At 41.8% G+C, this 26,090-nt stretch overlaps 1 protein-coding gene across 4 annotated transcripts in view; it reads right to left on the bottom strand.

Annotated features, from left to right (window-relative positions):
- Positions 1–396: 396 nt before the first annotated feature.
- ZNF516 (zinc finger protein 516) overlaps positions 397–26,090 on the bottom strand; it is a 102,111-nt gene continuing 76,417 nt past the window's right edge. For 3 of the 4 annotated variants that reach the window (XM_088061135.1, XM_014257232.2, XM_088061139.1), the window contains exons 3-7: positions 16,505–17,974; positions 10,868–10,972; positions 9,892–9,959; positions 4,953–5,010; positions 397–3,371 (exon numbers count right to left, since the gene is read on the bottom strand). In XM_088061135.1, coding sequence (XP_087917261.1) covers positions 3,124–3,371; positions 4,953–5,010; positions 9,892–9,959; positions 10,868–10,972; positions 16,505–17,974 — 1,949 coding nt within the window. In that variant the 3' untranslated portion in view covers positions 397–3,123. The remainder of the gene's footprint in view (positions 3,372–4,952; positions 5,011–9,891; positions 9,960–10,867; positions 10,973–16,504; positions 17,975–26,090) is intronic. The other variant, XM_088061144.1, reaches the window with a different exon arrangement.

The raw sequence follows: 26,090 nt of genomic DNA on the forward strand, positions 1-26,090 counted from the left end.
GGTCTTCAATAGGACAGAGGCAGCAATTTATGCTAAGGTTTATCAGTAAGGACTTTTAAGAGGTTTTAAAATACAAACCTAAAAACTGTCTTGGCTTTCCAACTGGCTTAGCTTTTTGCAGAATGCATGCATTTATACACAGCATTTCTGACAGAATGAATTTCGTGAATGCAGCATGGTAGCAATGTAGTAGCTGATTAGCCCTATGGAGAAAGTTTCTCCAAGTTGGACTTTCGGTCAGTGTACAACATTCAGGACACAAAAATACTCTGGTGGTCTTTTACTTCAGCCATAATGAAAGAGATCTTCTACACTTTAGCTAAAATAAACCACACACAAACCAGAGAGAGAGGGAAAGAGAGAGAGAGATGGCAGATACACTGAGAATCTGCAGCGTAGATTATCAAACCCTTTATTGTCTAAGTTACATTAGACTTGCAACACCATAAAAACCTGTTAAGAAGAAGAAACAGTAGATTGGTAGAGGTAGTAGAAAGTCCCTGTAACAGTCATAAAAGGGCTTTACAGGAGTGTGTCATGCCAAAAAAACTTATCACGTTGCTTAAAAGAGCTGATCAAAGCCCACTTGACTAAATAAATAAGAACACAACTCATTTTAAATACTATGGTCTAACTAAAATAACAAATCAATACAATACAATGATAAAGGAAAAAAACCAGAAATCGTGGGATTCACTTTCCAAAACAGATGGTCCTTAAGGTTGGTTTTCCCCCACCCACTCTTATTTCTTGTTTAATTAAGTGAAAATCTCACTTCTGTGCTATACACAGCATATAATTATTTAAACTAATTTCCCCTACTGTTGTTCTTCATGAAGCTAAATTATGATTGTAAACTTTGCTGATTAGTACCCTGGTAATGGCAGTGACAGCACTAGCTTCTCTGGCAAGGATTCGGGAAGAAAATTCCAGAAAGAAGGTTCTGGCTCTAAATATTAACTCAAATTTTCTAGTTCAGCTTGCCAAAAAAATACAATTAAAAAAAAAGAGAGAAATTACACTACACTTTTGTGCCATTTTGGGTATAGAAGAGTTTTTAATAACTAGACCACAAACAAATAGGTTAAGCAACTAGCTTTTGTGCATTCCTGAATTGTCACCATTGCTTTCTCTCATGGAAAATATGACTCGGAAAAGCAACAAAACAAAAGGAAAAAATAAAATAAAAAAAAAAGTAAATCAAAAACAAAGAGAAAGCTAGTGCAAACCCAAAATGATAATCGTTAAGAAACACAGCAAAATATTTAATTTTTTCTTTTCTTTTTCTTTTTTTTTTTGGTGTACAATGGAATGTGTCTATGCGACCTCCCTCAAAATAACTTCACAGAACAGTTAATTACAGTCACTTTTAAGTACTTGCACAGACATTCCTAACTACCCCGAGACTTACAGAGAATTCTGGTTTACATCTCGTGTAATAGCATAAGGAAAATCTAGTTTAAAAAAAATAGGTAAGAAAGTTAATTTGCATTGTTGCAAGTGTTGCAAAGTAACAAAACCTGTCAAGTAATTTTAAACAAGTAACAAGTAGTATCCAGCCCAAATTACTGACTAGATCTTTTTAAAAAAGCAACCCCCCACCCACCTGTTAGAACTGTTAGAACAGAAAGATCACGTTTTAAGGTTTTTTCTGCTTTTTTTTTTTTTTTAAACAAATCTTTTGTCAGAAGCCCATTTCTACAAAAACAGCACTATTCCATTACGGTATTAAGTAAACTGTGGTCTCACCTGTATTAAAGGTTAGCATCATTTCTGTACATGTAAAATTATTGCTTTTTTGAAAAATATATTTAGCATGCTAGATGTTTTTTTAACTTCATTTCCTGCCTTTACAAAATGTTACAATTAAAAAAAAAAAAAAACCAACAAAACTAGTAAAGCTTTTGCAAAAATTTTCACAGAACATTTTCTTTCAAGGCAGCAGTAACTTTTGATAATGCATAAAATTATATGTGCAAAATCTGAAACTTTCAGAAATATTACCATCACACATAGTGTCACAGCAATAAGAAAAGAAAATATTTATATCTGTGGAATACATTTTTAATTGCTTACACTGCATGGTTTAACAACCTGTTATGTGCCACAACCCCACCTTGAAAACTTGCAGTTAAAGATTTACTGTAGAAGAGGTATATAAAGCTTTTTTTTTTCTTTTTTTTTTTTTCTCTAACACCACCAGTGATCACCAAGTACAAGACATGACACATTTATATGGACATTAACCTGCCACCACAAAAGAAGTTCCTCATCTCTCCAGAACATCAGTTGGCCTAAGGAGGAGTGGCAGCTGGTCTGCTGAACCAAATGCAGGAGCAGAGAGCACTGACCCCAGGACTGCCTGAATCCGTTCAGTGACACCTTTTCTCTTCTAAACAGACAGATCAGCGGTGTTAGACAGCTGAATGTTTTATTTTTTCCTTTTTATTTCTCATTAAGTGAAGACTTCCTTTGTGACCAGGTTGAAGAAAGTAGCCCTGTTACAAAAAAAAAAAAAAAAGGTCCTGAGAGTAAAACACAGAAGCCTGGTTTTTTTCTTAGTGTTCAACTAGCTTTTGTTTTCCAAAGCAGAATAGAAGCTTTTCTCTGGAAGTGTTTCAATTTCCATATTCACATACTATTAATGGTGAGCAGTCAAGAGCAAGAGCACTAGAAATGCAAGTGGTCCCCAAACTGTAATGAAACAAACCATTGCAGAATGACGGTCTTTCTCTTTAGTCCCTTTAATCCTTCATCAAGCATTGCTTTCTCAGCACCGAATGCCACCTTTTCCCTGCACCCCCCCATTCTTCCTCTCTCTGTTGCTGTTTTTGTGGGTTTTTTTAATTTGCTTTTCAGCATGACAAGCAGTGGCAGTTTCATTAATTAATACTTCTCCAGCCCTCGAATCCACTGCTGTTTTTCAAATGTATCAAATAGTCATTGTGAGCATCAGGGAGGTTTTTGTTACAGTGCTTAACTTCTTCATGCTGTCCAAATCACATAAAGTTTAATTTTTCCAGTGTCTCAAACTTCTCTTGATTAATATAGATGCCTTGTGCCGCCACAGTGCTTGCCAACTCCACTGTTTATTATAAAGGAAATAAGGAACCATGGGACTGATTAGTACGTCAATTTATATATATCTTGTGTAGCATCTTCATTTATTTTAAGATGATTAACAGCGCGGAGGCACCCCCCTCCTGGCAGAGCTCTGCTCCCAGCCTGGCGCAGCGGCTCCGGGTGCGGCGATGGCTGGCAGGGAGATGCTCTGGAGCGCGGGGGGCTGCCGGGGCTCCTCCACCCGGGATCTAGGTTCCCTTCCGGAGATGCAGCGTGTGGGTGACCTCTGCGCTGCCGTGGTCTCTCCCCTGCAAGAAGCACAACACAGGGAAAAGCTCATTCCCCCAGGCATGACCCTCCAGCAAGTTCTGCCGGCCTTCGTTACGCTTTATTAGCATCATGTGCTTGATCATCTTGACCCACCACGTGAGAACACTTTGGGGGCTTTTTTTTTTTCTTTTTTTTTAACATCTCCACCAAGAGCAAAGAGTGTCAGGCCCATATAAAGCCCCTGATGGACTAGAATAAGAAGTAACAGCATCTGGTGGAGCAGTTTAGAGAAGGCTGAGAACAAGGAGGGAAATAAGAGGCTTCCAAAAAGTGGAAATTATGTGCTAGCCAAAAGGGATTCACAACTAGATCAGTGCTTTACAAAGGCTGAAGTTTGAGGTCACAGAGGCAGCTAAATGAAGAAAAACCGAATTCTTGTGCAGGTCTGTCAAACGCTAAGGCGGCTTTTTTTCCCCCCCTTGTCATCTTCCTTTTATTTTCTTAGACAATTTTCATGAATAATTACCACACTGAAAAAAAAAAAAAAATAGCAGGGATATTCTAAAATCAAGTGAAATTAAAGATAACATCATGAATAAGTGGGAGCCTGCAGCTCCCAAGAAAAGCTTTAAAATGACATTTAGAACATCACTGTCGGAACAATGCAGTTTACAATCCTGATCCTAAAACAACATGGCAAGATTAATCTTACATAAATGCATTATCCTTAAGCTAAAGTCTTGATGAAGTGAAACAGACCATTTTAAATTAATGCAACATAAAATACGGCACCCATGTAAAATCCAAGCAAGTTTCAAGCTGTGCCTATGGCAGCCCTCGGAATAGCTAAAGAAAGCCCAGCTCTGCTTGACATAATGTATTAAGTGCATCTCTTTTGTTAATAGATTTAGAAAATTCCTAATTAAACCTGGCCCGAGATTCATGACATTTACCAGTCAAAGTTTGGTTTTAAGTCGGAAAGATTTGCAACAAAATTAAAGAAAAAAAAAGCTGCTGTACAGACAGCAGTATATTTGAAATGTAGGAAACAGTAACTGAATGAGAGACGTGATAAAACTTCCTTAGTTGGATGCTGAATTTCCCGCAGTAAACTAAGAAAGATGCTTTACATTTTTGCGCGGCTGCATCATGCCTGAGAGACACAGCCACAATTCCAGGAGGAGGCATTCATCACTGGAACGCCTCGTATCGAACCGGCTCCACGTACACAAGGGAGCACGGCAGAGCATCGCAGGGCTGGGAGGAGGGAGGGGAGGAAGGGAAGGGAAAGGAAAGGGAGGGAAGGGGAGGGCAGGCACCTTGCCCCACTTTTCCTGGGCAGAAACTGAAAAAAGGGATGTAAGTAGGGGCACTTTTTTGGGATGGACGGCCTGCAAGACGGTGAAAGTGTGCCCACTGTCACAGACCACACAGCACAAGGGATCCAGGAAAAGGACAATCCATTCTCCCCACACTTGCAACAACAGCGCAGAGGGGATGGAGGTAGTGGGTGTCTGGGCCCCTCCCAGGCACATCTGTGCTCCCAGTTTCACTGGCAAACAGAACCTGAGCTTTGTGCGCCAAAACCCACCCCGGGGCTCACCCCGCTGTACTCACACCGTCCCAAGGTATGGTCGGATTTTGAACCAGCTGATAGAGAGTTGGACTGAATTCTTCCTGAAATAAAAATGTTTTCCCTTTTAAAAAGTAGCCTTTCTTCACTTTCAGAGAAAAACAGCAGATCTTTAAGTTAAACCTAAAGCTTCCATGCCAAAAGCTGCTCTCATAGCAACGTCCAGGGCTTTTCCCCAGTTAACAGGAAAAACCCAGTTTGTGTACATATTAATATGCTGGAGACAGGTAAATTGCACAACATTGAAGTAAACTGCAAGGAGCACAGATACCACTGCAGTTTCCTAGCAAGGAGCAAGTGTTGGGACAAGAACTACAGTTCCTAATCCTGTCTCTAATGTTCCTAAAGTAACAGACACACAGTACATGCATATTACTCAGATGCCAGTACAGCAGCCTCCATGGTTCCTTGATTGTTTGCATTATAATCTCCATATGTATGAACGAGACAAATTAGGTTGCCATTTATTTGTTCATTATCTATTATTTTGATTAATGGAATTCTTGTTCTCAGAATAACTATTTAAAAATAACATTTGCAATAATGAGGACTGAACTATTAATCATGATCTTTGGAAGCAACTCTGCAAGCAACTGGGGCAAGACATTTCATATGAACAAATGTCATAAACAGGACTTTTAACAGACAGTACTAGAATTCTGAGTGCAAGAAAACCCAAACCAGCCAAACTCAGAAACCAATAGTTTAAATAACTTTCTATTATAGTTTTTTGCCTTTTCCCCTTCTCTGTAAAGTTGCTTTAGGACAAGCAGAGATATAGTATTGCTGGACTATAAAAACATTACAGGTAACAGATGTCCCCAGCTTTTCCCCCAAGCTCCTTTACAACATTCACATACAGACACGTATATAGCATTTTCTTGATGGTTCTTTCCAGTCTTTCTATCCCCCAAGTTTGAGCTATTTACATTTATGCTATTTCAAGCATTGCATGCTGCAAGAAATATTTCAAAATACTTATAGTGGAGAAAAAAAGGGTTTATGGACCTCTTAATGAAGTGTCACACAGTACCCTTGTCACACAGTAGGTACAGGACCTACTGCACACCTGTCTTTTCAGTGAGTGAGGCCCAAAAACTGTGGTGTCCAGAGCTGCTTCACAAAAAAAAGGCTGATCACTGCCTTTTGACACAGGGAAAGCTTCAGCCAGAGAATTCAGGATACCGACAGTTTGGGTTTTTTCCCTGGGCTGCAGCTTTTAATTGATTTTCTGTAAATAAAAGGCTGTTTTTCTGAAGAGGGCAAAGGCTGGAGTTTTGGGGGTTTTCCTTGTTTCACTCACACAGAAGATGGAGAATTTGGTGTCTCTGGCTCCAGTGCTGCAAATATGGTTCATACATATAGACTCAATTAGAGAGAGCTCTCCTTCATTGCTAACCAGGAAATCGTGCCTTTTGAACACCCAATTTCTTGTCCCTTAAAATTTTTAGAGCTTATTGATTTGACACTGATAGAGAATAAACTATATTCCTGGAGTGGGTCGAGTTTCTATACGGCTTTAAAAACACAGAAGGAGAAGTCAAACGCACGGTGTACGCGTTAGAAACTGCTACCACTGCTGTCACCACCGTGAAAAAGCAGGCTCCAGACTGACTCCTGTACCGCTGGGAATTGGGCTTCTGGCTGCAGCATCAGGCAGTGCCTCTGAAATGACCCCACGCTTTAGGAGAGCCTTGCTTTGAGACACACGTGCTTGCAGGGCCCCTTCTGAAGGGGAGCCAGCTTTTTGTCTTGCCATGTATATGCAACTGGAGTGTGCTCCCCAAATCCATGCCTGCTAAACCGTGTCTCTGGCTGGCTGCTTAAGAGTGTTCCAAATTAAGATACATATTCATTGTGGATAAGCAAGTTTAATTATGTATATACTGGGATATTTAGCATTTATAAAAATATTCAGAATATTCAGTATGTTTAATATGGCAGCTTTTCAAGAGAATCTACATGACTTAGCACAGATTGTATTGACTTGGGGTATGTAATGAGCATTTTTTGTCCTTTAGATAAAGAAGAATAGGAAACATTCCAAAGTCCATGGGAAATTCATTTTATGTAAAAATGCCATTTTGTTGGTTTTTTTTTTTTAAAGCATTCAGGTAGAAATAAGAAACCATAATAAATATTGTTATGAATGAACATCTTATTTCCTACATTTTATTTATATCTCATTGGTGCCAATAACAAGGGACAAAACACAGCCCAATGCTAACAGCACTGTGTGTTCGATCGTTTTTACACACTCCTATAGGTGACCTCCTTTTCAGGGATGCTGAACACCTGCACCTCCTGTTGGTGGTTCACTATCCTAAAATAGGGCTCTTATTTAGACACCTAAATATAGATTTAAGCTGGTTCATTTTTGAAAAACCCTGGCTGTAGACCCTATTTTTAACATGCAGAATTAGAATTATTCTGTGATAAAACTGCTATTCAATGTAGCACTGTTGTGAGCTACCATGCCGGGGGATTTTAAAAGCCCTACCTAACATTATTTCCTAAAGGAAACCTTTAGAGATGATCTTCTGGCTGACTAGAGAAGGGAATGGGGGAACCGTGAAATACTAATGTTAATATTTTTACTCTTTAGCAGACTACTCAGGGGAAGATATTTTACCTGTGAGGTGGAAACATTATGTAAAGTGAATCATTTCCACCTGACATCAAAAAAACCCCCTCTTTCCTTCTCAAACTACCGTACATGATAACCATTGTTTCTTGCTCGGAGCATGTGCATGGCACTTCTGTGACTTTACACCATAAACTCTCATGAATAGATCTGTCCCCAATTAAGAAATGAAATGAAGACATGGAGTGACAACGTTTAAAGTGGGAAATGGTAATGTTAACGGAATGCTGCAGGCACCGTTCTCACCGAGAGCTCATTTCTGCGCTTCTAAAGGCCCCTACAGCTGCCTGTGGAAATGAGAGCGTTCCCTCTGTAACGCCCAGGGACTGTGCAGGTGGAGCCTTCTGGGGCAGCACAACGCCTGCCTGCGACCAGCACAGAACAGCAGACAACTGAATAATCCCATCCGACACAGACGCTGACAAATTGAGACAAAGGCTGGTACTGAGGAGCAAACAAGACAAAAGAAAGGGAACGATCTCCAGCAGAAGTGATCACACTGCTGCATCTTCTGTGGAAGAAATACGGACTGTCACGAGATGAAGCCATTCAAGAAGCTAACCCCTACTCAGTGTTCTGCTGTATTCAGAGATGCTGCAATGTAATCAAATGCTTCAAAGGCAGACTGGCAGACAGAACAAGAGAGAACAAGCTACCTTTGCCATGGATGAAGTTAGTCAATAAATTCTGTCATGACAGGAGTTTGCAAAGACAAGATTTTAAGCTGATTTATTGTGCAGTAATATAACCCAAATGACAAAAAGAGTCCAGATGTGGTCTGAGCTGCCACATTTCTTTCTGAATATAAACAGCCATTCCAGAATTATCTGGAAATGTATTTCCAGCTTTGACCTTATATTGTCTTCTAGAAGAAAGCCCAGATGCCTTCAGAATGTGATCTCAACTACACATAAGAGAAAACCATGAGCATGAAAAGATAAAGGAGTGCTTTAGAAGATGCTTAGGTTTACTAAATATGTGTTACTATGAGAACCAAAGAGTAGCTGAGCAAGCTGGCACAGCTGCAGTGTGTCACTCTGTCACATTGACTGTGTCTGTGTCTCTGTCATTCACTCTGTTACTCAGAGAGATGTTCTTGCACAATTGTATCAGATAAGCATCATAACGGGGACACTGCTGCGGAACTTTGTGGCGACTGTTCCACAAAAGCAAAGGAAACACTGCCCACAACAACAACAACTGAAGTGCTATGCCATCTTGGAACCTCCATGAAAATTGTCGGCCACTCCTATGGCTTGGTGTCAATTCAGATGCTCCTGTGACAGAGGCTGGGTTCTCCATGCAGCCTTTGGGCCAGAAAGATGCGAGGACACAGAGAAGGTGCCAGGAGTCTTCATGAAGGGTGCAACATATGAACTAGGCAGTGTAGTGGTGCCCAGTGAGAATGTTTACTGGACAAGCAAAATCTAATTCCCAAATTTCACAATGCTGAGAGTAGCATGGAGATGCATTCTCTAAGTATGGCTAGAAACATCTTCAGTAGTTTAGCAAGAGGACAGGATAACAGGGGCTGCTATAGTGAAAATTAAACTAAAAACGAGGATGAAAGGAAAAGTGAGTGATGCTGAAGGCAGTTTCACAATGGAAGAGATGCGCCCAAGTGTGCCCTGAAACAAACCTACTAAGCTGCAAATGGAATGGGAAGGTCCAGCCTTCTGGACACTATTCTCCAACGACTTAAGATACACAAAAACAAATTCAGTTTAATGATTTTCTATGTAACAGCTTTGTCATGTATAATTCAGAGCTCTGGGAAGTGTTTGTTAAGACAGGAAACTGTATACTAGAAGCAGGAAAGCACACTAACAGAGTCCATGGAAACAAGTGGATGAGAGCTTTTCAAAGGCCTGATACTGGGCATCAGGGTACAAATACTCTTCGGAAAAATACAGACTAAACGTTAGTTGTCTTGTGTCAGCAGAAAAGGTGTTGATTGTTAAAACAAATTTCCAGGAATTCTTTATGTACTACCTCACTATTATATTGTCAGTGCACATTAGAGTTACCAATCCCACCCAGTCCCCAGTAAGGCAGTAACATGTTTATTTAAACACTATCTACCTGCTTTACAATTCACTAACTCTCTATATATCAGATTCTGATAAAATACTCTAAAAATTTAAGAGCTAAAAATTCAGCAATACCCTTTTTATTTATACATGTTATAAAACAGTCAGAGCTTTACTGATGAGTATCACTGCACAATTTTTTCCCAGCTACCACATTAAAAACCAAACACCCAATTAATTGTAAAACATACTTGTTTTGGGGCATCTGCGGAGGTGGTGTGAACTTCAGTACCTCGGAGTCCATTAGACTCAAATACCACTGTGGGAACAAGGGGGCTTGTTAACAGATGAACATTCAAGCTTCGTTAGTGTGTGTACATTATTTGAGACCATTACAGATTAACCACGTTCAAAAAAAGACACCAGCTACTAGCCTGTGGCCGGAAAATACCAATTTACCGTAACACTTACTGTAAGAGAGTGTGCTAATGGCAGCCTAGGGCCACTGCCCTTTTTAATTCAGACTTCAGCACTGAAGAAAGCAATCACTGACAACATTAATTATCAGTGTATGTGTAAAGGGACCCTCTTCTTGCATTACTTACCATTTGGCTTCTGTCATTTTGCATCAGACTGGCTTATGTATGCATCATTCACACTTCTGAGGAGGAACCTGCTACTCTCACTGTCTCATGCAATGCTCAGGAGGTCTCATGACACTGGTGGCTTCAGCCTCCTCCAGCCTCAACTACAGACCGCATCAGGTTAAAAAAGGCTGGTAGGGATTTCCCATTTTAGGGCTGACCAGTCTGAGGAAAAATCTCGTTTCCCATAAAAATGTTCCTGTCACCAGCAACGACAAGGCAAAACAAAGCCTTATGTTGTGCTGAAAGGGGTACTTTGATTTCAATTTGTGCTGGTGGCAACAGAATTCATTAGCATATTCATTTCTGAGTACCCTACTCTCTAATTAAAATAAAACATTTGCAAACAGACTTATCTTAAATGCATTGCAATTTTATGGATTTCGGGCAGGGATCAGGTAAGCAATATTTGGAGAACAAGATCAATAGTCATAAAAATAAAAAATCTGTCTAATAGATTTAGGTACTGGAATTACTTAGGTTAACACGGTATGTGAAATGTAATTCTTGGCATTTTGTTAGCTGAATCTGGAAAGCAGGCAAGTGGGAAAGGGAGAAAGCAAGAGTGAGTGTGAAAAGATACCTGTGTGGGACCTCTGATGAGTCCTGAGGTGGCTGGGTTGGGTAAAGCATTTTCCACATTCTCTGCAGACACAGTCTCCTTGGCGTGTTTGTGTCCTGAGCATCCCTGTAGTCAGGAGAGAGGGAGGGGAGGTGGGGGGTGGGGTGGGGGGGGAGAGGAGAGAGGAAAGTTGAGAAGAAAACATTATGCCAGAAGAAAACATCATTAGTATGTCTAATGTGTCATTATGTGAGGCTACCTTCAGGCCCTGGATGACAACTGTCAGCCTTCATCTAGGCACTGGCTGACAGGCCAGGCACACACAGGACTGCAAGAATGCATAAATTACATTGAATTAAAAAATGCTCCCCGTGATGTGCCCGCACCAGGACTGGCATGTCAGGTGTGCGCTTTTCAGAGCAGCTGGATCCACTTCTCAGCCATCACCCAGCTTTGTCAAGCAGTACATCAGGCAAATCAAAGTGACTCCAGCGTGGCTGAGACAAGTCACATGGATAATAGGAAGTGAGTAGGACCAGAGCCCGACTGTCCCCCCCAGGCGGCAATACCTTAGAGACAAATGCAGAGCGAGCGGAGCCATCGCAGACTGATCAAACCTTTCGCCCCTGCCTACCTGCCTGCCGGTGCTGCTTTGACCCCGGACCTCTGAGGCACAGACGAAAGACATCTGTGAATGAAAGTGTCATTCCGGACATTTTGAGCTGGTAGCAGCACAGCAGCCTTCCCCCAGCCCTGGGTAAACATGTTTTCTAGGCCATTAGCATTTGTGGAAAACCGCTCAAACCTCTCCTTTTTCTCCAAAGGTCAGTTTACAGCATCTGACTTAAAGGGCTGGTCTTTGTCTTTTTGCTGCTGATCAAAAAAGACACATTTGACTTTTATTGGGCTTTTTTATTATTAAAAAAAAAAATGTTTGAACATCCTCTTTTCTATTTTGGTAGAACACCCTCTTTGAAAGAAGAGAGTTGATGTTTCCATTTGCCACTGGAGTACTTTGGCTTTTAAAGAAATTCTGAGAGGGATGTCAATGGCAGTGAAGTTTCAGCTTTTCATTCATATACTCCCTCCCTAGTTACAGCATTTAGAAAAAAAAAAAAATTGTGACCAAAAAAGTGGCAACAAAAACCTCCACACGACTGAAAAATCTATTGCAGGATGCCACAAAATTCATCCAAAATATGGATGCTGCATCTGAAAATGAATGGAGAAGAAAGAAGACAGCTGCCATCTACTCTGTTGGTATGACACTAAGCATCCTGGGATGGTTTTCACCAGACCACATACTGCAAAAAAATGTCTTGCTGCGAAACAAAAATCTCCCAACACCTCTACTCACAGATTCTTTTCTCCTTTCATAATAGCACCTCCTGCAGATGGCAGCACAGTCTGCATAATGCACCTGAACACTCATTTGCAAAATTAAGTTTCTGACAGTCAAATACAAGATCATGATTTGGGGAAAAATCCAGATCAGGTGTGCACACACCAAAAAAAACCAAAAGCCCACAAACAGACAAGAAAAAAAAACCAAAAAAAAAACCACCCTAAACAAACCAACCCTAACAAAATAAAATTTAAAAAATCATTTAAGTGTTCTAAATATCAGTGAGAACCTTACTGAACTGTAACAGGACAGGTTTGCATTGTAAGGCAGTCAAGATTAAAGCAGGATTTCTGAGCTGTTACGAGCATTTTCCCCCTCACTGCCCAGAACTGCAGCTGCAAGCTGGAAAGCACAGCTGAGAGAAGTGTGTGGAGGAACCAGTCGTGGCCTTGGCAGGGGTGCCATGCTGACTGCTGGACAGGCAGGGACTGGCAGAGCAGCTTTGTGAGGCCCAGGGGAGCTGGGTTCCTCAGACCACGGTTCTGACACCTCTGGAAACACATTTAATCCCTCTATAACCCACATCTCCTTCTGCTGAAGGGGAACACACTTATCTCAGCAGCCATCACCAATCTGATCCAACAGCCTTCATGGAAGCACCACTCCCACCCATGAGGATGCTGTTTGTAAACCAATATATAAACACCAAGGGTGAGTGGGTTAAGACTTCCACCTAACCTCTCCCTAGCACTCAGTTTACAGGAGTTATTCAAAAAGCAGTTGGAAAAAATGGATTGTTTCCGGTGAATTTGCCATTGTTGTATTTCCCAGGTAGCACCATAAGGCTTTTGATAGCTCAGAGCTTTGAGCCAGGGGCGTGCCTGCCACATGGCAAAACTCCGTGCCTGAGTCACCACTCAGGTTATCCTCGAGGTGAACAAAAGGGGGTGGATTACTACAGGTGCTTGAAAAGTAGGGTAAATGAACACCACTGCATGAAATCCACGCTCAAAGCTGCTCTCAAAGCAGCTCCGAAGAAAGAGTGCATCTGCTGCCATAACATACCCTTTCCTAATATAAATTGCATGAATAAAATAAATAATCTATATTAAATATAACAGTAAGATTCTCTCTACAGGCATTTAGGAAGACAGGACAGTGTGAAACAAACCTAGCCTAAGCACAGCAAGCTTCATGTCTGCAGCTGTAACACAAGAGTACATACAACAACTGTCTTCCAAGGACACACTGGAACAAACACAAATGTAGAAGAAAGGATCCCAAAAACAAATGCAGCCAATCAAAAGGAAGCTGAACACTGTACTACCACACACTAAAATAATGTAGCGTGATCCAAAATGACATCATATACCAAAAAACCCCAATGAAGTCTATTGAGAATATTCAACTGAGGGGAAAAAAACATGACAAATAGTATACCTAAGTGGGATTTTTGGATGTCCTTTATGTCATGATTCACCCTACAGTATTAAGTCTAAATGGGATGATGCATACTGACTCAGAGGACTCAGCCTATCTAGAGCCATATGTTATTTCAGATGAAGTTCAATTACCCTCCTCTGTTTGCAGTTGGTAGAATCTCATTCCTTTTGCCTGAAGCAGCTTTTTATTTGAGTGCTGTGAAAACCAGCCATCATGCCAATTGGTTTGGAGAAACATCAGCAACCTGAATTTGTATGTAAAACGAAAGCAAGCTATATTAAAAGAAAAGAGGTTTCAAATTCTGAAAACTTGATTGCTGTAAAACACTTAGAAAGAAGAAGTTTCAAAGTAGAGATGGGCACTAAGTAACTTCCAGTTGCCCTAGGATGACTTTATGATGCTTGTATCCCCAACTGTCTGTTCTGTTTATGCTGGATATTAAGCTCTTCACCTTTAAGACTGGCTCTGAGAGCGAAGGGAGGAAAGAAGAAGTGCACAGTTTGTTTTCAGAAGCCGCACTCAATCCCCCACATTCCTTCTCATGGACTGTGGTGTCTGCAGCATGGACAGACAGCAGGACAGAGCTCTCCTTTGCTTTTAGTTAGTTTTTAGCTAGCTGAGGCAGAGAAGTTCCCCAGACTGTGACTTTTCTTCTTCTTGGAACTGGCCAGCCTGCTCTGGACTGAAAACCCAGAAAACACCAGGAGCTCACGCCTGTGCCCCACCGGGGACCGGGACACGGCACTTTCCAGCCCTGGAGGGACTGGTAAGGGACTGAGTGAGCTGAGTTACACCCCATGGCAAGGACTTTCTGAATTTGCCATCTCTCCAGAACAGCAAGAGGTTTTATTGTTTAATATTATTCATTTTTTACGCTTGTGAATACTTTGCTTGTTAAATAAACAGTTTTTTCCACTTTTGTCCAAGGAAATCTTTTCCCAAAGCAGTAGGGGGAGAGGCCGCTTGAATCTGTTTTCTAGAGGGACCCCTTTGGAAGTTTTCCCACAAATCTGCCCTAGAACAGGACACCAGTTAAAGTGTCTCTAGAAATCACTGCCCAGAAAAAACATTTTGGCTATAAAACACCTTTTTTAAAAAGCAGGTAAATAGACACCTCTTTAAAAACCCTGCCCCTATTTTACTTTGTTCCTAAAGCCATCATGTATTTTCTAGTCCTTGCCTTCACTAAGTCATCTTCTATTTCCTAGGTTTTACTGTTTTTCTCTTATCCCTCCTAACATGGCTGTGAGCTCACTGGACCAGTAAGATTTCTCTTGAGCACGCTGGCACAATGTACTATTAAATAACATCAAGAAGGGCACCCACGTGAAGGCACCCCAAGTTGGGGGTGGAACGATTAACTGGTACTTAGAGCAGAAAGTGGGCAGGGAGAAACTTAAGACAACAATTCACTGGGATGGCCAAAACAAAGCTGGCTGGACAAAAAACCCCTAAGGAACATTGAAACTGTAGTTTTAGAAACTAAGCATGTCTTCTTCTGCCTCTTTAGTAAAACCCAGGAGCCTGATGTTGGTCGCTATCATGATGCAGCCCCTAAGCTCCTGCAAAACAATCTGCTCAATACATAGCAGGTCCCTACACAGCGCCACTTTTGAAGTGACTGACTGAGCAGCACTGACAATGAGATGGCTGAAAGTTGCAACTCACTGATGACTATGTCAGGCAGATTCTGCCTTCCTGTCTCCTCCGAAAGGCCCTTCCACCAAGACCTGATCTAACACTCTGGGCTCCTTCCTTGCCTCAACTTGTACACACCCTCTGGGCACTAGACCACAGCTGTCCTTAAGACTACCAGCTTCCAAGTGCCCTGGATTCACTTTCAAAAGCTCAAATTCACACATGATTTCAACAAAAAAAGAACTCATTATATCAAGTGAGGACACCAGAACACCAGCCTGGAATGTGCGCTCTTTTCATGTGGAGTTGATTTGTACGACTCCTACGAAGAGAAGAAGGGTACAAAAAATAGCATGGTTTACAAGTGGTGAGAGGTGAAACTACGGCTCCAATTCTCCTCACCTACAGACACACACACACATCTCATGTGTAATCAATCAGTGTGATTTTCAGTTTCCACTGAGACAAACTAATTCTGGCAGATCATCAGGAGTATGGTTTCAAATGCAAATACGCAGGTGTAATTTTATTTTTATGGACATTGACCTTTCTTACTCCCCGAACTTTTAAACTGGCTATTTGCACAACTGATTTTTCTGCTTATGTGAATTAGCAGGCACATCTTCAGCTCTACTTCTTTTTAATTATAAGCATATGAGCAGATCAAAAGACTCATTTGAAAAATACCTAGTAGCCTTTGATATGGACAAGGAAGATCTTAAAAGACTTTTGACAAGAAAGACAAAGGACACTGACAAGCGATTATCCCTCTGTGTTGTTGGAAGACTTGTTTGCAGACAAAATTGAACAAAACCTCCGAAATAACATCACAGATAAGCCCCAGAGGATGTTTATTTTGCCTGAAGCAAAAAGATGATGATGTGTGCCAGCACTAGCATATCAGGGGGATCTTCCTGTGACAGCACATCTGTGTAACTCTAGCCTGCTTGAAGCAAGAGGACAAAGGAACAGCAGTACTCCAGGTGGAACCAGATACATTTAACTTGCGACAGAAATGTCACACAGTGCACAAGAGGGGATGCTGCAATGTTAAGAGAGCAGTAAACAAACCTATTCAAGCCTATCCAGCAATGATAAAAACAGTGAACTTGTAATCCTAACTGTTAAAGGCAGAGAGAGAAAAAACTGGGAAACAGCATGTCATGGCTCTGAACAAAGAAGGAACAAACAAGCTACATCCTCAGCTATGGAAAAGCTTGTGAAAATCTTACCTGTGTGATCTAGGACGGGGCTGTTGGCACCACAGGTTTGGTACAGTGAAGCAAGGTCCTTTGGAATGTATGTTTTGAAGATATTTAAAATGTCCAAATGTTTCTCATGCCCATCTGATCCCGGATCCTGTTTGCTGGAGTGTAAAGCCGGAGGAACTCCCACGGTGCCAGGCTGAGGCTGCAGCACCGGACTGGCTCGTGCTACCGCTGTGCAGTTTGCCAATGTCCTCATCTCACTTCCAGCCTTCACGTGAGGCTCCCTCTGAGGCACCGACGGCTCTTCATGTTTAGGGTACTGCTCACTTTTACACAGAGGATGGTACTGCAGCGGGGGGGTGTATCTGGCCTTCACGGAGTCGGATGCACAGTGCTTACCTGGAGAGGCAAAACCAGAACTTCCCTGGGGAACCGCGTACTTTTCCGCTTGCTTGCTGTTGGTGAGCTGCGTGCTAGGCCTGGCTATGACTGTTTGAGTAGGCGTTACGCTTCTGCCATAGGTTCCCATTTGCATAAGTTTGGAATTTGCTTCGTATTTGCTTTTTTGTTGTGCTGCTATGCTGTATTGCTCCTGGGAATGGTTTAACTTGGGCTGTCTGTAGCCATCCAGACCTGACACGCGTGAAGCGCAGTGGCCGAGCGCGTGACTGTCCTTTGACGGATGCGTACTCGAGGACTTTGCAGCCATCCCAACAGAAATAGAGCTGGGTTTGGAACCTGGCAGCGCACTTGGCACTTGAGTACGCGTAAACCTGGCAATGGGCAAAGGCTGGCATTCCTTACCAGCCAGAACAGGAGGGGGGCCAGTGCGCCCACTCCTCGCCAGAAAGACCAGGTTGTTTTTAATACTCTTGAATCCGTTTTGTTGAACCCACGGGGGCACCATCAAGTTACAGCTGATTTTGTGCAAAATTCTTTTGTGCATCCACAGGACTTCAGGGTAGTAGGTCTTGTGACTGCAGAAAGGACACGGGTAGACAATTAAAGCAGCCTGCAAGGATGTATTCAGGTATTTATTGCATGAATTATCCCTAGTTGATTTTTCACTCAAATCGAGTGGAGCTACCTCTAGAGCTTCAGCACCTTTTTCTATCAGAGGATGCTCCCTGTGCAAGTCTAGCAAATTTTCTCTAGCACGACTAGCCTGCACTTCAAGTGACGTTTTCAAGTCCATGACCATGTCTGAAGATGTCTGGCCCATACCCGAAGCAAAGCTAGCAATGCGACTGGAACAAGGAAGCCCTTGGCTGTGATGAAATACTGGCATCTTTATGTCTGCAGAACCTTGGTATTTTGAAAAGGGTTCCTTGATGACACTCTCCAGTGCTGACACCAGAGCAGGAATCTCTGGTTTAGGCTCCCTGGCCTCATTTTCTCTGGCGTTGCGGCCTCCCAGCTTTGGGAGTTCATCCAACTGAGATGTTATCATCAGGGTTTCCTCTTCAGGGAAGTTGCAGTGGTATGGCTTTCCACCTGGATGGGACAAACAGAAAAACATCACTGTCATTTTACACAGAAAGGAGCCCAAAAGACAAAGCAGAATTCAAGATTAGAATAGGACAGCAGGAGAAAAAGGAAACTTTGGTATTACTATGGTAATGATGTGCTACAGACCAAATGTACTCTATGAGCAAGAAAATCTTGAAATAAGACACAACAGTTCAATTTACTTTTAAAGATGACTGTGGAGTCTGGATAAACTCTCTAATACTGCATGTTCATGACATTTTGAAGAAGAAACAATTCACTAACATACCCATGTTAAAATTCTGGGACGGCAAGAAAAATAAACAAATCTGCAACCATTTAATGGTTTAACAAAAGCAAAGATAATGGAGACAGATAAAACTGACCTAGTTAAAGGTCTGTCAGCACTTCCATTACAAGCCCCTATTTTCAAAGGGTTTATAACTCAGCAGTAAAAACTGGCTCCGCACAGAAACCAACCATATAAGCAGGTACAGCATACAGAATAAATTGCCCACTTAAGGGAGACTTTTTGCAGTGGCCAAGTATAAAAGATGAGTTATAGAGGGTGTAAATTTTGAATTTTCCGTCTTTTATTTTAAAGCAGTTATTTTTCTTTTAGTTTCTTTAATTTTTTTTTCTTTTTAACGTATGTTTATGTTTGAGTTAAAACTTCAGGAAAATTTTGTGACTGCTCAATCCATAGGAAGTAAGAATTCAACATTTCAGCCATTTAGATTACAGAGTTCAAAACACACTTTTAATTTTTCTCATTTTCTTTTTCACTTCTCAGCTCTCCAGAGTAAATTTATCCATCTAATATACGTCCTGGAAAGGGAACATACTGGCAATTAAAACTGTTCTGGGTGAAAGAGAAGAGCAGGATTTGTTTTGCTGGGAGCATGCCTGTTCTCCCGATGCTTACCTCTGAGAGCCACTGATGAAGCCAATGAATCCCTTTAAATCAGTTCATAGATCAATTCCACAGAGATTTTCATCACAGCAGTAATGCTTACTGCACTGAATCCATTTAGAATGTAACTGAATTGAATCATCTGACAAACTTTCAGTTTCAATTAACACGCAGTTAATGAGCCACTGCCAGGCAAGTGTAAGGAGACCGTGCTCCATCTAAAACGTCACCAGTCTGAAGTGATCACCACATCCACCGGAGGGGTGAGAAGGGGAAAGGAGTGAACTGCTCTAGAGCTGCATATCCTCCCACATCAGCTCACAACAGCCGGCCCTTCAGAAAATCGAGCGCCGTTCGTTAGCACAGGGCACTGCCACGGGCATTATTCTGCACGGTGCAATGGAAGAACCACGCAGTTGGCTGGAGCTGCTCTGCACATAAAGTCTACTTAGCCTCACCTTCAACTCAAGCAAAAACATTGTTAAGCTTTTGTTTAATTTGAGGTAATTAGTTTAAAAATAACCCATAGGTTTGCAGTCTCACAGGGGTGAATGCTCACTCTGCTAAGATAATTTTCCTTTCAAATTCTCTAAGGGGGTCTATTCAGGGGGAAAAAATTCCCCAGAACCCAGGAACTTGTTTTTCCCATGTTGCAGATGACAAGGTTTTGGGAATGCACATGCCCAGCTCTACTAGCCGAATTTATAGTTTGAAACAAAGACACTGCATACAGCAGTGAAATCTGACACTGCACATCTGTGTTGTTTTCAAAGCATATCTGTCAAAGCTCAAAATACTTGTGCTCTTAAATAAGATTTTAAGGCTTCTCTTTATGATCACAAGGAGTGGCTGCTTTGATCATTGTAGTAAATAATAAAGCAGAGCAAAAACAAATCCTTTGGTTGCAGCAGTACTCTGGAGAGAGAACCGACCTGCTGGCTGTACTGGGCAGAGAAGGGAGGTGGGAGACCACTGCCAGCCCCATTTCAAGGACTACAGAGCTGGGAGGCTCTTGGCCCACCTGTGCAGCTGTGAGGAAGGGGGGCATCAGCAGACACCTGCAACTCCCAGGTTGCTCTGTGTACCACAGACATTCTTGCATACTTTCTTGCTTAGTCAAAATCTATGCACGAAGCCGTTTCAGAAAGGAGGACAAGGTCAGACTGTGAGAGGTGGCACATGTCAGATCTGGGCTCAGTCTTTAGGTCAGGACTTTTCAGTTTAGGTCTGTACTTGGGATGGGGAGGAGGAGGAGGAGAAAGCACAGAGACAGCCCACAGACCCATGTGCCCCCATAAAGCCTGGGACTGCAAATTCTGAGGTGGTTGCAGTCCTTTTTGCCCTATTTCCTAGTGCATCCATCTATGAAAAAGGGATTTTTTTCAGGTGGAAAATGTAACACAGAGCAGGAAAATGATGAAGGCATTTCTGAGGTGTGTAAGCCTGCAGTTACCCCAATGCTGTCAGTGCATTAAATGAAAAGTTGTATGGCTATTAGAAAACACAACCATAAGCTTCTAACACCTCTTCATAGAGTCTTGCTAGATTCAATTCCTCTGATGCCTCACAAGAACAGTAATGAACACATTAGGAATAATTTTAAAGCTTAGATCAGGAGGCTCAATAGCAATATTTGTGCTAATTGCTCAAGCTGTACTAAAAACAAACAAACAAAAACACAAACAAAAAAAACCCCACATCCCTACCCCTCTTTCCCAAGATTAGACAGAAAAAAATTTCACCTGCAGGCCAACTCAGAGTTCTTTATCAGTACAAAGCACAGCCTATACTCTTCCCTAGTCCCATCCTGCCCTCCACCAGGGATCCAACACTGTAGATCTCAACATCTAGATGGCCCCAAGCCATCCTTCCCATCATGGCAGGTGGTCCAGGCTGGGCAGCGAGCAGATAACAAAAGCCAGGTGGAAGACAGGATGCAGGCAAGAACACGAGAACACGGTAAGCATACTCACAAATATAGGTGAAGTCTTTTTAGAAAAATAGATTAAATTTATTTCTGCCTGCTCCCAGCTACTTGCCCCAGCTGAAAAGGGGTACTAATAATCCCTTTAAATCACTGGTATAAAATATTGTTCTAACCAGCCCAGTGCATGCATTACTGTCACCAGAAACTCGAAATTTTATTATGGCCAGGTCAAAGCAAAAAGCCATGAATGAGACTCCTTCTGCTTCATCTCCAGAGACTGTAACTCATACTCCCCATTTGGCTAAGCATGCTCTCACTTTTATCCTATAGTCTCTATCATCTCCTTTTATTTTGTCTCGGTTCCTTTGTTTCTTACCCCAAACAGCTGTTTTTATCTGTTGTACTCTAGAGTGAGGAAGGTCCTTTTACTACAACCCTGAAGCGTTACATTTTTTCTGTATCACAGATACCTGGGCAACAGCTCAAGCAGAGGGATTTTCCAAGGCGCCTAGCTAGGAGGTGGCTGCTGATGCCACCTCAGGACTTCAGTTTGGCTGCAGCTTCAAGCATCAACAGCAACACAGGCCACAGGGAAAGCAAAGCAGGACAGTGCAGAACACACTTAACTATATGAAAAACATGGTCTAGAAACACAAGAATATTCAGGGATTTAAGCAGTTCCTCAGAAATACACCTAATGTCATCAACCACTTACACACACAGATAAAAGCAACTCCCCTTCTCCCCACACATCCCTCTTCTTTCTCCCCCTCACATCCATAAACTCCACTTGTTTTCTTCCTAGCACTGTTTCTCCACAAAATCAAATTTCAGAATGGGCTGCACAGCTGTTTTAATTCATGAGGCTTCCTATAAAGTAAACCAGGCTACAAGGCTGGAGACAATGAAATCGTGATTTCTATTCAGAAGAGCAGAACTGGCTAGAAATTGGCCCCTTTTCTGGCTAGTATTACAGCACTAGGAATCTAAGGAAAAGGAACAGATGTGGTGTGTTTGATTTTCAGTAAACATTTGATAGTGATTTGCACTTTGAGATGAATACTGTGGCTTGACTTGAAAACTGACTGCAAATAAATCATGATAAAAGCAAAGGATAACAAGGGAAGAAGGTGCAATATTGCAAAGACCTGTATTAGGTCCTATTTCACTTGGTATTTTCTTTAATGTTCCAGAAGAGACTCTAGACAGCATGCTAACTTAAATCTCCAGGAAATATCACATTTGGAGGAGCTGCAAAAATAATGGGGACAAGGAAATAATGCACAGGGACTCAGAGAGAACAGAAATGCAGTCTGAAAATAATCAAATGAGATTCATTCTGGGAAGAAAAGCAGGCTAAGACAAGTGAAGGGAAATTATCCAAAAAAATCCATGCAGTGGGAAGGCAAAATCTGGGAAGAAGCAATGCTGAAAATAACTGAGGTTACAATAGACAGTAAGTTATATATGAGTGTACTAGATAAAGTTGTTCAGCTTAGTTTTCAGAAATAAAAGCACACACTATATAAAAAAAAATAAAACTATCCCTCTGAAAAAAACAATGGCCATGCTGGTCATATTGGATTTTGAATATACAAAATATACGAAAAACATATATATATTAATATATATACATCATAATAATGGGCACTATGCAAAAGCCCACAGTAAGCACAATACAATGGGACCCAGCAGGGCAAAAAAGGCAAAAAGCAGTTCTGCAGCAGAAAATCAGGTCTTTTATTCTGTGAAAGGAAGGTTCAACAAAAACAGTCCATGTCCCTAGAATATCTGTGCAGATCTGCATTACAGGTAAGTCAGAAGGAGTTCAGAGAACTGCCACAGAAAAGTAACCCACCAGAAAACAAAGAGTTTCCCCACATGGCTGAGGGAAGACAGAAGGGTGACAGGCCAACGTCTGCAGCCTCCCCAGGAGTTCAAACTCCAGAAGAATTATGTGATCCTGAGCACTGGAGTTTATCAACAACAATCAGATACACTTGCACACAGAAAACCTCATGATTAACAGAAAGAAAAAAAAAAAGATAATATGTATTTGCAGCTTGAGTAATAAATGTCAAGGGAAAAGGCACCACCACACCACTTGGACTGTAAAACCTGTGTGGACAAAAAAATGGAGTATCAACACAAAAATCCATCTTTTTCATGGGGAAGCAGAAAGCATGAGTTACTCTTCCCCTTCGTTCTATCAGCACAGCAAAGCAAAACCCCACAGCCAGTATCCACACACTGTAACTGCTTCACAGACATATGCCAAAAACCTAGCCTTCCTTTCATATTAATTCCAGACACACTTAGCTTAAGAAACGACTCTTGGAGCCTTCAACAGTGAGCCCATGACACTCCTTAGCAGCAGCTTTATCCTCTGAACGTAGCTCAGGCTGTTCCAAGAGACCTGGTATCTGTTTTTCAGAGGATTTGTCTTAGCCGAGCCATGCCCCCTGTTCCAGCTGCCTGTGCATCACGCTTTCATACCACAACACTGTCCACCACTTTCCCTGCTTTCTGATCCAGTTTTGCCACTCAGAGGATCACACGTGGTGGCAACGTGGGCATGAGGTGAGAGACAACTCCCACAAACCCTCTTAGGTTTTCTCACAGCACAAGGCCACGTGCCACAACAGAGATACCGGGAAGAAATAGTTACGCTGTTTCGATAGGTGATGCAGCTTCTTATCTGCAAAGCTCCTTTTGCTTTACACATTATTGGCTGTTTTGAGGGGCTCCTACATGAGGTCCCCAATAATTCAGAGAAAGAGAAGATCAAGGACTAGACTGGAGAACTCAGCACCACAGGATGGGGAAGGTTAGCAGTAAGAAGGTGATACTGAGGGTAGAAAGCACACAATTCAACTAATATCCCTGCTTTCTCTCCGACTAATTTTAGAATCGACGGTGAGTGGTTTTGGCTGAGGTTTGAGGTTTTTAACAGGGCAGAAACCCAGCACAGCTCTTGATGCTGGCTGATACAGATGGCTTGTCAGTCAGACAGCACACCCTGTCCCACAGAGGTTTCCCTTCAGCTACACAATGGGGGGAAGGAGAGTAATGCTGTCCCACACCGCAGGCCAGGAGCACATGGAAAGTAAGACCCAGGTGCCTCAAGAAGTCCTGCCTTCATCTGGTCATGAGCAAGATACTTCTGGTTTGTATTGAGTATTTTTTTCTCTTATATTTATTGTGGCTAGTTGTGGGGGAGTTAGTTTTACACTTCCGTGCAATCAGCTATGCATTTCTAGCAACACTGTACATCCTTAGCAAATAAACCCAGGGCATGGGTTTGTCAATCAGAAGTAGCAGCCCTTTGGTACAGTCTGCACTCACTGTCTCCCCATTTCTGCATCTAAATTTTGAAAGTTCCTAAAATGATTTCCCACTGACTTTTTAAACTCGTGGCAAATAATTTCAAGCAAAGCATCCTGATAGGAGCTCTTTACTTTTGACCAAGTATTTATCGGGGAAGGATGATGACCATGGAAACCCATGATGTCACAAGTAGAGAGATAAGAATAGCTTCCTTGTTCTGGTTTTCTTGGGGTGGGGGGGTAGCAAATGGGCCCAGAGTGGAGAAACAATTATCTGATGAAAAAATTTTAACTTTTTTTAGGTACTGTCCTGGTTTTGACTGGGACAGGGTTAAGTTTTTGCAAAAACTGGGAGGGGGTATGGCCAGGACCCTAATGTTATTTGATACCGCTTCTAGTCATTGCTGGGTGGAGGGGAAAGGGACACTTTCTCACTGCTTAGAGGGGAGAAACCTGGAGACCAGACAAGTGCTGTATTTGTTTGTTACTGGTTTGTTTTGGGTTTTTTTTTCAGTTTAAATAGTTTCTCTTATACCTCTTAAGACTGTTTCTGTTTGGTTTGTTATCTCATTTCTGTTCCCAATAAATTGCTCATCTCAATCTGTGATTTTTGCTTTTTGTGTTTCCAATAGGAGGGGGAGGAGGAAGTGACCAGCAGCAGCATGGTGTCGGTGGGAGTTTCGAATTGGAGAATAATACCCCTAAAGCACAACAGGCACCCTAGAGTAACAAAATTTTACACTTTTTACACCATTTACTTCCCAAACAGTACTACTGCTGTTGCCACAATGATTATATAACTAATCATTGGTGTCTTTAATTCAATTTTTTTTTTTTGACCATGCTATTTTTCAGCTAATTTTCCTTTTTTTTTTTGCTTACCTTTATTCCTGGATCAACAATGTCCTGATTTATTTCAAAGTCCCATTTCCTTCATTTCACTAACTTTACCCTCTGCAATTTCTCACTTTACCTGCAAGTTACTTTTTACCCTTGCTGTCAAATGCATCGTCCTTCCAAACCCAGAGAGTGCAAAGAGCTGAAGGGCCCTGTCCCACTGTTCATCTCCTTTCCCCTGCAGAACTGGGTGACACTGAAGAGGACAAAAACGGGACAGGCCAGCCAAGCCCACCACTTCCAATGCCTCCCAGTCTCCATTTGACTAATCTCCCCAGCATTGTTCAGTAAGACACCAGCTGCTTATGAAAACAAAACCCACAGATCTCTTACCATCCAGACAAGCAAAAAACACGAATCGGTGACCATTAGACTTAATGAAGTTCAGTTCTGGACTGCACATGTTGAGATTTCTGAATTATTTTAGATTATTAGTGTTATTATCATCAGAGATACTGCATTAGTTTTGCATTTCAGAAAGAATCTGAAATGCCACCAAAGTGAGTGGAAAACAGCACAAAAGTTTTAGCTGATTACATCTAAAACTTAACCTTTTAAGATGACTGAAATCTGAGTCTGAGAAAAGTAACAGTACAGCACACAAAAGACGCCTCTCTACAAGGTATTCCCCAGCCCAGTAAAATTACAAGTTCCTCTGCAAAGCAGAAATGCTTTAGAGTTATGTCACACTTCAAGATCACTTTTTTTTTTTTCAAAAGAAAAGGAAGGTCTGAAACCATCCACAGATGCTACAGTTGCAAATGCCAGGAAGGTTATTGGAATTTCAAGCATAATCTAGAGAATAGGCACCAAAGTAACTAAGAAACTAGGCTGTAAAGGGTATCAGATCCAAAATCTCTCGGAGTGAAGTGCACATTGTTAGGTACTGGAAAATCAAGCCTGAAAGTTCACAGTGAACTTCTCTCCAGCTACTTGCCTACAGTGTTTGCTTTTTTGGCTTTGTTGTTATCTAGGGTACTGATGCTACAAGCCTCCCAAAAATCAACTGGTTTAAACAGCAGCCCCATGTGCAAATTACTCCAGTATCCTCTTGCTCAC

The sequence above is a fragment of the Pseudopodoces humilis genome, chromosome 1 (assembly GCF_049639895.1).
Source record: "Pseudopodoces humilis isolate 2021_Gansu_Grassland_sample_001 chromosome 1, ASM4963989v1, whole genome shotgun sequence".
NCBI lineage: Eukaryota > Metazoa > Chordata > Aves > Passeriformes > Paridae > Pseudopodoces > Pseudopodoces humilis.